At 39.9% G+C, this 14,616-nt stretch overlaps 1 protein-coding gene across 4 annotated transcripts in view; it reads left to right on the forward strand.

The window, feature by feature from the left end:
- The first annotated feature begins 3,671 nt into the window (after positions 1 to 3,671).
- The window catches only part of SORCS1 (sortilin related VPS10 domain containing receptor 1), a 741,634-nt gene continuing 730,689 nt past the window's right edge, over positions 3,672 to 14,616 (forward strand). For 2 of the 4 annotated variants that reach the window (XM_074233753.1, XM_074233754.1), the window contains exon 1: positions 3,672 to 4,476. In XM_074233753.1, the coding sequence (XP_074089854.1) occupies positions 3,892 to 4,476 (585 nt within the window). In that variant the 5' untranslated portion in view covers positions 3,672 to 3,891. The remainder of the gene's footprint in view (positions 4,477 to 14,616) is intronic. The other 2 variants (XM_074233751.1, XM_074233752.1) reach the window with 1 other exon arrangement.

The following is a 14,616-nucleotide window of genomic DNA, read 5'->3' on the forward strand; positions in this document are numbered from 1 at the left end:
GAAAAACCTAAAGAAAAATACTATTGCAACAATTAGAATTAATACTTTGAGTAGTGGGAAGTCTTTTTCTAACGGACATTCATTGGGTCAATTTAAAATTTGTTTTCCCTTTCCCAGAAACATTCTCACTTAATCTAGGCTGAGGGAAAAAAAAAATGGTTAGCAGAGTATGGGGATGCATTAAGGAAATGATCCTGTAAACCACTGAAGAACTTTTCGAGAGGATAAAGAAGAAGCAACTCAGGACTGCTGAATTACCCAGTTAATCTCTGAGTCTCAGCATAGAACCTTTGAGGTTTAGCAAGGAGGACGATGGATCCTCCCATCTTGTCGATAAATCACTGATGGTTAGAAGACTTCTGTTCTTTATTAAGGTATTTCCACATGATCTTAGTGTAAGCCCTGGTCCTCAAAAGGTATTTACCCTAAAAGAAAAGAATTTTAAAAAGAATACTTTAAATTAAACTTGTGTATTTTACTTCTTTTTTGCAATTTCTCAATTCAGGGGCTGAGATTTCTGGTCCTGTGTCCAACTTCTCTCTCATTGGTCAGCACAAATAATACCAATGAAACTATTTGCCAAAGAAGAGTAGCAGCAGTCTGATCTGACACCAACAGAAACAGTTCAGTTACAAAATAATGAACATGATATTTGATAAATGGGAAGGCCATCTTTAGAGTAAGTTTCTAGAATTGTCACCATTGTAATCATTGCTATTATCCTGGCATAGTGAGAAATGACATTTGCTCATTCATTTCTTTACTCCACAAGTATATATTGAATTCCTTCTCTCACTCTAGCCTTGCATTGGGTAGGCCTATAAAGAGATATTAGATGTTCAGCCCTCCTGATGCTTCAAGTCTAATTAAAAGATATTCTCTTCTCCAGGGTTTTAAATTTGTATAATGTCTCCAAAGATTCATGGAGTCATGGTATCAGACACTATTAAATTATAAACTGCTGAGGGCAGGAATTGTCTCTTAATTTCCTTTCCTTTCTCTTCTATGACACTGCCTAAGAACATCATAGAGTTTGGTGATGGCAAAGATGATGTTTGTCCTTCATTCTTATTTTGCCATTTTTAAATTTATTTATTTTTAATTTTACAATTTCCCCCCTCATCTTGCTTCCCCCCCCCAGAAGGTAGTCTGTTAGTCTTTACATTGATCTTGTCTTTCATTCTTGAAGGTGATACCATGATAAGCATATGAATTTGATTTGAGTGAGGGTTACTGTGTTAAGTCACTAGTCTCATTTTCTCCTCTAGAAACATCTAAGCCCAATGGCCAGATGTGAATAAGGATGACTGGAAATGGCCCTGGATGCAAGGCAATCAGGAATAAGTGATTTTCCCAAGGCTGCATTCGAACTCCTGCCCCTTCTTACTGCAAGGCCACTGCTCTCTCTTCACTACATCAAGAGAGATCCAAGGGACCTATCAGGTCTGTCCAATTTCATACTTTTGTACATGAGGTAAAGGGATGCATTTACAGGTCCTGTTACTGTTTACACAGTAGGTTAGTAAGAATATTTGATATTAGAATCCCAAGTCTCTAGCTCTACTGCCTAGGAATATAAGAGATTTATGGCCAACAAGATGGTTATGTGGCTTTCAATTAATTTAAAATAATGTTGGGAAGGCAACCTATACTGAAGAAACATTTCAAAACATGTCTGAACAGAAAGTCAGAAGAAATCTAAATCTGGCTAGTACTAGATGGCCTCTAAGGTTCCTTTCTTATCAAAATGTTCTATTTTGATGGCTTAGCCATAGATCACAGCAAATTGGCTGTGTTGAAGATAATCAATATCTAAAATATAAACTATGGCAATGGGGAATCATTTTTCATAAAACTTTCCCATCTGCTCTCTGAAGCCCCTGAACATTTTGTTGTACTTTTCTTATGACAGTCATTCCACTGAGGGTTATATTTAAGTGTCTGAAGGATTCAGAGAATATCTTCCCTACTAACCTATATTTTCCTTGAGAGTAAAGATTATGCATTTTTCCTCTCTGTAGAGCCTTACATATAGCACAAACTCAATATGTGTGTGTGTGTGTGTGTGTGTGTGTGTAATTTTAATTACATAAAATTAGAAAAATATTGGGCCATTTTGAAAGGACTTTAGCTAACACCTGATCCAACTGTCTTATTTTATTAAAGAGGAAACTGAAGTTTAGAGAAATGAAATGACCTCCTCAAAGTCATAAAACTAATCAGTGACAGAGTTCAGAGTTTCAAGCTGAAGTCTCACCAGGTCCCCTTGCCCTATTCAATGAACTCTGGTGGTTCCCTATTACTTTCAGGAGCAAACATAAAATTCTTCCTTTGGTTTCAACACCCGACCCCTTCCTAGCTTTCTAATCTTCTTAACTCTATGATTCAGTCTTGCTGTTCTTTGTACATAGTATTCCATTTCCTGTCTCAGTTCATTTTCACTACTCATCCCATCCCCTAAGCTTGGAATGTCCTTTTTTTTAACCTCTGCATCCTGGTTTTCCTTCAAAACTCAGCTAAAATCCAGTCTTCAAGAACCCTTTCCCAGTGCTCCCTAATCCTTCGGAGAGTGCCTCCACTTTATCCCACGTTTATTTACTTTGTATATGTCCTTTTGCAAGTTGTCTTCTTCATTAGAATGCAAACTCTTTGAAGTTAAAAGATGTTTTTTATTTTTCTTTTCCTTCTTTTTCTTTTTTTTCTTTCTCTCTCTCTTCTGCTTTCTCCTCTTTTCCTTCCTCCTTTCTTTCTCCCTCTCCTTTTTTGTCTTTCCTTCTCTGTCTCTCCCTCCCTCCTTTCTTTTTTTCTCTCCCTCTCTTCCTCAGTTCCTCTCTTTCTTTCTTTCTCTTCCACCATGACTAGCACAAGAATCGATTCTTCTTGACTCTTGTAATCCAGGAATTTGGACTCCAAACGCAGGGAGGACAAAAGCATCTGAATTGGGGGACTTTAATTCTAGTCCTAAACTACTGTAAATCCTGGACAATTTACTTCTACTCTAGGCCTCAGTTTTCCTAGTCACTGATATTACAATGGAGAAAGCAGATTGGCAGGGCAGAGTGGTGGCATGGTGACTGGCAAATATAAGGTACTTAATAACTGATGATTGACTGATCCCTAAGATTCTCTAATTCTTCAAACCGGAGTAAATGACCCTCGGTACCAGCCCTAGTTGTATTGAGACTCCCTTAAATAAAAGGAGATAGCAATCGGTCTCTCCTTACCATCCCTCCTTGTCTATCTCTCCCCTGATATAAGCCGTGGGCTGGGTCAGGTCAAGGTGCTAGGGCCAGTCTCGTGGCCTAGGGAAACCCCTGCGCCTGGAAAAGACCAGGAGGAAACCAGTGGGGGCGTGGGGAGAACATTCACGACGCTGGGGAAGTGTGGGGAGCTCGAGGCCAGCCACCCCCGCGGAGAGGCCAGCGTGGGCAAGCCGCTGGGGGGCCGGCTGGGGAGAGGAGAGTGCTGGGAGTGGGCAGGCAGCGCTCGCGAGTGGGAGGTTCTGGCGGCGGCTCAGCCTGCCCGGGCGCTCGGGATCGCCAGAGCGCGGCTCGGAGGGGCGGCGCGGCTCGGCGCCGGGCAGCGCGCTGCCAGGGAGGTTGCCCCTGGCAGCTCCCCCCACTTCTCCGACCAGCCAGCCAGCCAGCCGCCCCTCCGCCTCTGACTTCAGTTCAGCTCCACCCCCGCGTGGCGGCGGCTCCCTCTGTCAAAAACTGCGCTCGGTGGCACTAGCCCAGCCCGGGGAGCAGCTCCACCTGCCCGGCGCCCCCCGCCCCCGGACCAACTTGGATGGAGTTGGGGTCCTGAGCCCCTCCATACCAAGTCGGAGGCGACTCCTGCGCTTCCACTCTCCGCCCGGGACCCTCTTCTCTTGTCTGCTCAGCTCCAGCGATGGGAAAAGTTGGGGGCGGCGGCGGCTCCCCAGCCCGGCTGGGCGCGCTCCTCGCCCGCACCGGGATCTTGCTTCTCTGCGCCCGGGGCGCCTGTGGCGGGGGCGGTCCCTGTTGCCCCCCATCGGTCCCCGGGTCGGCCCAGCGCTGGACACCCCCTCTGGGACCCCAAGAGAAGCCGGGGCCGGCGAGTGCTCCCGGGGAGCAGCGGCGTTCCGGGGCTCCTGCTAAGCCGAGCAGAGCGCCCGCCGCTCCCCTGCCTTCTCCCCGCCGCCCCGTCTTTACCGTGGCCCCCGGGGACAGGGCTCTTTCCCTGGAGAGGGGCTCGGGCGGAGGCGACAGCGGGGCCGGAGGACTTCGCTCCATCCGGAGAAGAAGGAGTGGGGTGGAACAAGAAAAGGAAGATCGGGACCACGGCGAGGGCAGGCGCCCACGGGGGCCACCGGGGGACGGGGGCCAACGGGAGCCGGGCAGAGCCACCCGGTTCCGGCTGGAGGAGCTGAGGCTGACAAGCACCACCTTTGCGCTGACCGGGGACTCAGCACACAACCAAGCCATGGTCCACTGGTCAGGTCACAACAGCAGTGTGAGTAGCAGAGGCCGAGCCTCTCTGGAGAATGTGTATGGGGGTGGGGTGTATGTGGGGGGGGGTGTCTGAAGGTCCCTTCATGGGGAAATGAGGGGCGTCCCTAAAGCTCAGGACTGGGAAAAAAATGGTCAAAACAGGCAGAGGGTAGGCTCGAAACTGGATGGGGAGGTTCTGAATTTAGGGATGCTACTGACCATCATCCCTCTCATTTTTTTGACCCAGGAGTAATAGTACCTCCTGCTAACCCTATCACCGTTCCCCCCAAAAGCAATCCAACGAGCGTCGCTGAATGCCGAAATTTTCTAAAGCACTTCTGATAAACTATGTTCGGGCTTCCCCTGCCCCCAATTCATGATGATGACATCTGTGACCATGCATATAAAAGCATTTTTTTTCCAAAAGTATTAGGGAGCTGGAAAGTGAAGGGTTAAATTTTCAGGCAGTTTGAAGCGCCTTGTCCTTTATTTGCAAGACTTAGTTAAGGGCTTAGACTATAAAACAGAAAAGTCTTTAGGTACAGAATCTCTATAGTGTGAAACCCTGTGCCCTCCTCATTTCCCCCCATCCTCTGAAGGACTGCAGTGGCAAGCTGGTGCCCTTAATGTATTCCTGCTTCTTGGGAACAAACGGATGCATGTTTCAGGGAGAACACTCCAGCATCCCCTAACAACATCTGTGTCTGTGTGTGTGTGTATGTGAGTGTGTGTGTTGTCAGAGTTCGGGGTTTTCCAGCCTGTGAATGAATGGCTGTTCTAGTCTAGTACTTCCTGGTCCCAGGAAGATCAGACACAGCAGTTACAACAACCCCCTGTTCTTCCTTCCTTTGCTTTACCTCTGGTGAATAACAGCAAATTTAGAAACCGATTTTGTGGGTGCAGAGGATGAGCTGGAATACAAATGGTTGAAGGTGGGGAGAATCCGGGGCAGGTGGGCTCCTCCTTGCAACATCTCTTCTAGCTAAAGAGGTGAACATTGATTTAAAAAATAAACTAATTCGATTTTCTGTGCCATGTACTGCTCAAATTTAAATGGAACTTGAAAATTGTAACAAAAAAAAGGAACTGTGAATAGCTAAAGAAATCTAAAAAGTAAGGAAAGTTCTATAGGCTGTCATAAAGCAGACAAAAAAAGTATTAAAGCTGGGGAAGGGGGGATGAATATTCAATAAAAACCATGAGATCTAATTGTTCATGCTACATACAGATTATTCAACCTAGTACCCCTCATGATATTTTCCATTATTATAATTGTTCCAGAGATTTGTCACAAAGGTAGCTGTGTTCGTTGTTAGGTGCAAATAAGAGGGAGTCGCTCTTATCTAGAAACCCCTTTATTTTAACATATTAACTCCTTTAGTATATGTTAAGGTAAATTACTATGAAAAAAATAGTTTTGATCACAGCTGTTATTTGAATATCCAATGGGTTTTCCTTGAAATTCAGCCTTTATGAAGGGGGCTAATTTTATCAAGGCTTCAGAAACTTCTTCAATTATACAATCAAAGAAATGACTTCCCTCCAGTTTTTGTACACTTTTGCTATATTCCTTACACCTAAACTCTTAGATTTTTCATGTCCCAACCACTTAAAATATCCCCCTACCCCCACCATTTGAATTTGAATCTTCTTAAACTGATGGAATAACTTTCCCAGTGCTTTAAGTGATTAAGAAAAAGCTTCTGGCTTTAAAGGCAGGTTTTAAATACATCAAACATGTAGGTCTTGTCGCACTGGGAAGAAAAAGACTTTTGACTTGAAATATTTCTGGCTTTTACTGTTATCCAAGCCGTAAAATATCACTTACCAATTAAACCCTTGCTTTAGTTCATCTCTCAAAAGGTCTTGGAGAGAGATGGGTATTTCCTTGGCAAATAAGATACTCCCTATTTAAGAAGCACCCTGTGATCATTTATGTCTATACAGTTGAGACTAAAGGGCTGTTTTTTCTTTCCTTGTCCATAGATGCAAATATAGCAAAGCTTTACTCAGCTAGAGGCTTAGAAATGTTGTAATCGGAACTATGGGATGTTTGACTATCTATTGCTACCTAGTCATTGCCTTTTTTGCCCTTTAAATGTTTTGTCTCTGGAGAAACAACCAACTTGAGAAAGAAGTTGGTAAGAAAGAAAAAAAGAAGAATCACTAGTCATTACTGCTTAGAAGAGAATAATTGGTGTGGAATACAAAGAGCACTGATTTTGCAGCTGGAAAATTTGGGTTCAAGTCCAATCCTTACCATTTTATTACCTCCAGGCCCTAGACAAGTTATTTGATTTTGGGGGGGTTTATTTCCCTCATCTGTAAAAATGAATGGATTGGACTAGATGACCTCCAAACTCTCTTCTGGCTCTAAGATCTTATCTGTATCCCAGTTAAAAAGATCATTTACTTGTAAGTGATGAACCTAGAATGGGAAGATATACATTTATGTATCTGCATACACATTTGTGTACATAGATGCATGTACATGTTACTGAGTGAAATATGTCTCTGTGTGTATGCATCAATACTAGTGATCTCTAATATTTGTATATATCCAATAATAACTAATATTTCGATTATAACTTTAAGGATGATGAACTACTTTATAAACATTAGGTCATTCAATTCTTATTGCAGCCCTTTGAGATTGTGCTATTTATGGATGTGGAAACTGAGGCTGTGAGATTAAAATACTTGCTCAAGGTCATAATGGAGCTAGTAAGTGTCTGAAGCAAGATTCAAATACAGATCTTCCTGACCCTAAGCCCAGAATGCCTTCCTTTACCCCATACCTATTCTAATGGTCTAGCTTATAAACCTGTTTCCCCATTCTTCATTGCTACATATAATACATACCTTTTGAAACTGCTTAACCTTTAGCTAGAAGCCTTTGCCAAGAAGGGGGGCTGATTACTGTAATGTGGGTATTAGAGGTGCAAATTTATGGTAATTATAGGCTGCCTGTCAAACTCCTCAGGAGCCTTCTGTGGTTCTCATGCTTCCCCTTTCCCTCCTACTCCTTCCAAAGATGGGCTCTGGGCGTAGTTTGGAGCAGGTAACAGTTTCAGCTTGTCTGTGGGGGTGATGTTCTCCCCTCTACACTGCAGCTGTGGTTTATAAAAGCTGTTGCTAAAGTTCGTGGAACACCTTGGGATTCTTTGGCATGAAAGAAACTGTATGAATCACTGTCATGAGCATGATACTGTAAGCAAGAACACATTGCTTCTGCCCCACTCATCTTAGACATGCTGGGCCCTGATCTAATTTTATATAACAATACTCAATATGTTAATATATAATGTATGTCTCCAATATACATATGTATAAACATATGATCTCCTTACTTCCAAGGAGTTCCAGGATACTATAACTGTGCTCCCTCATTAATTGTTACAGCAATCCAGTTAGGTAGGTGGTGAGCATTATTATCTTCATTTCACATTTTTATGCTAGAGTTCACTTAAATGTTTCATTTGATTTATTTTCTCACATTGGCAATACATTTTTTATTTTGCAAAGTATTGTAACTTTAGCAAATCTTGTCCATTATATGCTTAACAAATTGATAATATTTTCCACTACATACCCATTTATGTTTATGTGTGTGAACACACACACACACACACAGACACACACAAACACAGACATTTATTTATTTATTTATTCAGACCAGAATGAATTCAATTACTGTTATGCTATCATGGGCAGGATTTTCCTACCTCCTTGCCTTTGCTCATATCATTCTCTCTTACTCCAAAGCCCTTCCCTTTTATTTCCATCTTTCTAATTTCTAGGCGTTGCTTAAGCTCAGTGTCTATTTTCTTTATGAAGACTTTCTTGACCTTCTCCTCTGCCTATACCTGAAGTACTCTTCTTTCTCCTTTTCCATAACAATTTATACCTCCTGCCTCTCATTCATTCAATAGATCCATTCCTATGGATCAAATGGATCAACTGATCCATTCCTATGCTAAATGCTGGTAAAGATACAAAGATACACACTTGTATAGCACACAGTTCATTGTAGTCTGTTTGCAGTAACTTTGACAAATAAAGTGAATATTGCAATATAATAAGGGGAAAAGAGAAGGATGAAATGCTATAAAAATAAAGAGATAGCAAAGAATAATGGTAGAATGTTGGACATGAGTCAGGGAATCCTGTATTTGGATCTCCTCTTATGACCCTCATAGTTATCTGACTAGACTGGCAAGGCATATTTTAACTTCTTGGAGCTTCAATTTCCTCATCTGTAAAATAGAGATAGAATCACTTATAGTGACTTTCTCTTGCCTTGTTAAGAGCCTCAAATAAGACAATGAATAAAAAATTCTTTTGAAACCCTAAAGGGTTGTGTGAATTTCAGCTTTTTTTTAAAAGGAGAGATCACTTCTAGAGGATAAGTCTTTTATAATTGGCATCTTTGTCTAAGCATTATATTTTGTATTTTTCTGTTTGAATGAATTACAATGGGTAGACATTTCTGTAGGAAGAGTCTTTAAAATCTAATTGGGGAAACAAGGTAGATATATAAATATATGTATATATATATATATATATATATATATATATATATATATATTCACATATAACTACTAATCAGGGCATTTCCATACTATGGAAAACAAATAGTCTTAGCTTCAGAGGATGGGAAGAGTAAGTCCAACATGGAAGGATTAGAGAAAATTTCATGATGAAGGTGGCATTTTTAAACTGAGCCTTACCAAATTCTATGTTGTGTCAGAGTTTACAAAGCACTTTTTCTCACAGAATTCCTTTAGATAAGTAGTGCAAGCAGTTCCCTTCTTGCATTTTTCACAACACAACATGTGATACAGTTATTTGGGTGCCCTAGACTGAGGGTAGAGATTGCATCTTACTTATAGTTTCATATATGGCCTTAGTGATCCTATGGCCTTAGTGGTCTACTTATAATTTTTCATACCCCATTCTAGTTCTGAAATACTCTTTGATAATGCCTTAAGCAAACACATCCAATTCTTAAGGCTAATCCTAGCTTGGTAGTGGGCAACTCTTCTTATAATTGATATGTGTATCTCTGCATTATACTTTGTTTTTTTCTATTTGATTGAATATCTGTTGGCAGAGAGTCAAGATAATAATAAAGTATTAGGGTGCACATGGTTTAAATCTGGTTTTTTTGTGATTTTACAGGCAAAAAAGGAGTAGAATTATCTGACTTGTTGCCACCCATATATGGTTCTCTCTGGAAACAAAAATTTTTATCTTGAGAATGGAACAAAAGTGTCTCCTAGATGTTTAATATCATTAAATAGAAACAGCTTGCTAAAATAGAGCCTTGGATTTATAGTCAGAAGATTAGGGTAAGAAATGACTACTTCACAACTGTATGACATTAGGCAAGTCACTTGATCCCTTTAATCATTACATCCCTCTTCTGACTAATTCTTAAGGTAAAAGTAGTTAGGTGGTGCAGTGGACAGAGCACTAGCCTTAGTGTCAGGACGATGGGAGTTTGAATGTCTCCTTGGGCAACTAGCACTTACTAGCTGAGTGAATTTGGGCACGTCTCCTAAAGGGGATTGCCTCTCCTCCAGGGTCTCTCCAGTTGTCCTTGTTCATATCTGACCATTGGATCCATACGGCTCCAGAGGAGAAAGTGAGATTTGGTGACTTAGTATAGCTACCCCCCCCCAAATCCAATTCATGTGCTTATCATGACATCATCTCCCTGATTTTACGCTCCTCTTTGAGAATAAAAGACAAACAATTCTTAATATTGTACAGAATAATAAATGAGATGATGTATGTGAAAATACTTTGAAAGCTATATCATCAAAATGTAAAAAAAAATCTCAATATTACCCACATCAAAACTTAATACTAGTTAAAAATAAACCTTGACTGCCTCAGATTCCTTGATTCTCTATAGTTTTAATCTAGAGGCTCTTAGAGACAAGGAGCAGGAATAGGAGAAAATGCATATGAGAGAACAAGAGCCTCCAAGGAGGTTTTTAGTTAGTAAGAACCTTTAATCTTAGTCTAGCATTTGGAAAATGCTATTTTAGGGTGAAGAAACATGCTATAAGGGAAACATCAGTAACTGGAGTTAAAGGGCCCACCTTTGTTTAAAACCCACCATTGATACTTACTACCCATGTGTCTTTAGCTAACTTCCTTAACTTCTGTAGGCCTCAAATTCTTTAAAGCAAAAGGAGCTGTAATACATGCCATCTGAGGTGGTTTTCAGCTTTAGACTTATTATTTTTTTGAATTAACACATTGAGAGATAATTTTTTACATTTTTCTAAATCTGTAGAGGAACATATGAAGATTCTCTAAGAGTCGCAAAAGCTCCCGAGCTATCTTTTTTTTGATCATGAAAACCAAATTAATTTTTATTTTCCTTACATTTCTACTGAGTGCCTATGTACCAAAATATTACTCAAGAGTTGAGGAAATGAACTAAATATGTGGTTTAGTCCCTGACTGTAAGAGACTTAGAATCTCATTGGGAAACAAGATATATATATATATATATATATATATATATATATATATATGTATATATATATATATATACATATATCTATATATACATACGTACATATTTATATATATATATATATCAAACAATTCTACCAAACATTTCTTTGTTATGGAAATCAAATATTACTTGTTCAGAGGATGGGGATAATAATTTCTCCATGGGATAATCAGGGAAGGCTTCATGAAGGAGGTAGCATTTATTTAGAGTGAACCTTAATAATATTAAGTAATAATACTAATTCTATCATGTGTCAAGAGTTCTTTGACCATATTTTCTGATAAAACCCCTTTTGGTAGGTAGTGTAAAACGTATTATCCTATTTTACAGATGAGGAACCTCAATTCCCAATAGATAAAATGATTTATTTTATTTTTTTTTTTGTTTTTGCAAGGTAAGGGAATTAAGTGACTTGTCCACGGTCACACAGCTAGGTAATTGATAAGTATCTGAGACCAGATATGAACTCAAGTCCTCCTGATTCCAGGGCCAGTGCTCTATCCACTGCACCACCTACCCTAAAAATAAAAAGATTTATGAATGATCATACAATTTGTGTTTGAACTTGGTTTTGAACCCCTATCTCTATTAACCTCAAGTCTAGAAGTCTTTTTTCTATATGACTATGCTTCTCTTAAAACAGTGAAAGATGGATAGGACTTTGATAGGTAGAAATAGGGGTATATAGATAATTTCAGGGATAAGAAACAGCCTCGGAAAAGATGTGGGAGTTAGAAAGGCTAAACCATAATGTATGATATCTGGATTTTCTCATGTCAAATGAAGACTACATTTACATAGGATTTTAAAAAATTAAAATGAATCAACAAAATGTCTCAAATACTGGAGGAAAAAACTATTTTCTTTTACAATTGAATAGTAATAAAAATGAGTATGATTTAAAGACAGAATAAAGAAAATCTGCATCATAATTCAAAATTTGTGAATTCTGTTTGTACTTTTAAATTTCAGCAGGTGAAGTTATTGCCTTGTTTTATCTTGACTTCTTCTGTCCACAAAAGTGATCTGTCTTCACAAGTGGATTTTCTTCTGTTTAATAAGCATCTGGCCAGTGAGAACATCAGAAATTCTGTTCAGACTGTGAATTAACTTCTCCCTCTCTGTTTGCTTGTTTTATGTCCTCAAACATCATATACAAAATATTTGTTCTGGCTTTGTGTGTATTTCAATTACTGCTATATTTTTCTGCCTGGGAAGTACAGAAAATATACCTGTATTTGCTGACAGGAAGAGATTGCTGAACAGCTTTCCTGCAGAGACTGAGAAAGAAGAAAGAAAAGTGATTCTGTTGGCATGTGAATGAGCCAATCCCAGGGGAAATGTAATGGTCACCCCAAGGAGCCATGTGCTTCTCTGTTCAAATTGGGTGGATATTATATACAAATGATCTGAATAAAAATGAAGGGGGATTCTCACTGTGCTTGATTTATAAAGAAGGAATAGAACCCTCTCTAAAGGGTAGGCAAAGAAATACTCCATGGGAAAACAAATAACCCCACATAAATCTTAAAGTATATAAAAATGATGGAATATTTTTGGGTTTGCAGAGTTCTTGGAAGTTATATTCCTTATAGTTTTTAGACTTTTAATTTTGCAGGCACTTTTACCTTACTATGCCATTTGATTCTTGCCCTTACCTCCAGCCTACCTCATAGGATGGCCAATGGACTGATTGATTTTTTTGGTTTGTTTTTGTTTTGCAAGGCAAATGGGGTTAAGTGTCTTGCCTAAGGCCACACAGCTAGGTAATTATTATGTGTCTGAGGCCAGATTTGAATTCAGATCCTCCTGACTCCAGGACTGGTGCTCTATCCACTGAGCCACCTAGCCACCCCTGGACTGATTGATTCTTATGTATACTTGTGAATTTTTAAGTTGGTGAAACTCTCTTCACTGATTCCACTCTACAACCCCCCCCCCCTGAGGCACCTGTGGCATTGAGCAGATGAATGACTTGTCCAGGGTCATGCATGGCATGTACCAGGCACAGCTTCTGAACCCACATCTTGACTCCAAGGTTTGCTCTCTATCAATCATACTGTATTATGTCATTTTGTGGTTAACTCCTTTATCTAAGGTAGAACAAGTTGGTTTTGGGACCTTCAGCAATTTCCTAGTACAGTAGAAATGTTTCAATGAGATCCCAAGACTTTGACTTCTATCTCTGAGGACTGTTAATTATGGATTCTTGTAAGGGCCCATTGCCATCCTGTTGTTTCAGTAAGAAACAATGAAAAGAGTGTGGACTTAACCAGTCATACCTGGGGATGTGATTCACACTTTGCTACTGAATCATTGGGTGACTTTGAATAAGTCTGCTAACATTTCTGACCCTCAGTTTTCTCAGTGTCATATTAAAAATATTAGATTAGTTGATCCCTTCTTGCTCTAAATTTCTTTAAATCCATGATTCATTTCAAATCAGAAAACATATATTGAGCCCCTACTATGAGAAATGAATTCCATAAGTTTGCTAGGTCCTGCAGTTATCAAGGCAAAAAGGAAAAAGAACCCATAAAGACAACAGTGAAAAGAGTTCATACCTTTAAGGAATTCATATTCTCTGGTGGGATAGAGATACATGTGTGACAGACATTCAGCTCTCATAATTCGACCTAGATTTGTATTGCTGTGCCAGTCATTTTGGGGAAAGGCTCAGACCTGGGCCTCCTGAGGCTTTCCACAGCTGCTCTAATGACTTGTTCTGGGATTTTGAACAAGCAGTTTAGCCTTAGATAAGTCACAGAGCATGAAATTTAGTAGATTGTAGTCTCCATAAGGGCAAGGACCATAACTTAACCCTTCAAATCCCCTACAGAGCTCAGCATAAGATCCTCCACATACCGGGCACTTAAAAAATACTTGTCAAATGGATAGATAGATTAGTCCCTTGTAAAATGAAAACAAGGGAAGGTAGGTGGGCCAGGCTTGGAGTCAGAAAGACTTGATTACTCATAAACTTATTACCTGTGGTGAATCTGGGCATGTCATTCAACAATGATTGTCTCAATGTCCTCATCTATAAAATGAGGTGGGGAAGGAAACTGCAAGCCACTCCTGTATCTTTGCCAAGAAAATTCCAAATTGGGGTCATACAAGACTTGGACAAGACTGAAATGACTGAACAAGGACACACAAAAAAATGGAAAGGACATCACCTACCCACAGAAAGATTGTGGGATTTTCATGCAGACAAAATGTGCAGACAACTCCTCAATACACCTTGCCTTATTGGTGGAGAATTGTACCCGTATTCCCCACCCAACCTGGTATTTGTATGCAGGTATATTCTGTTTATATGAAATGCCAAGGACAACCTTAATGAATAGAATATAGGGGAGAAAGAGCACTCCTGCACTGACTTAGCTAAGAAGGGTCACAAAAAAGGCCAAAGTCAATCTTTAGGATTTAAAAGTAGTTGGATGGGAGAGGGCTTAATTTATACATTGATGCTAGTGGTATTTTAGCATTGGCTCCCTTCTTTCCTCCTCTCTATCTGATTCAACCCCCCCCCCCCCACAACTTCTTTTGGAATTAAATGGCAGGTGTACAGTTAGAAATAATAAGTTCAATTTATAAGCATTTATTTAATGTATACAGGTGCCA

This window comes from Macrotis lagotis, chromosome 4, assembly GCF_037893015.1.
Source record: "Macrotis lagotis isolate mMagLag1 chromosome 4, bilby.v1.9.chrom.fasta, whole genome shotgun sequence".
In the NCBI taxonomy this organism is placed as follows: domain Eukaryota; kingdom Metazoa; phylum Chordata; class Mammalia; order Peramelemorphia; family Peramelidae; genus Macrotis; species Macrotis lagotis.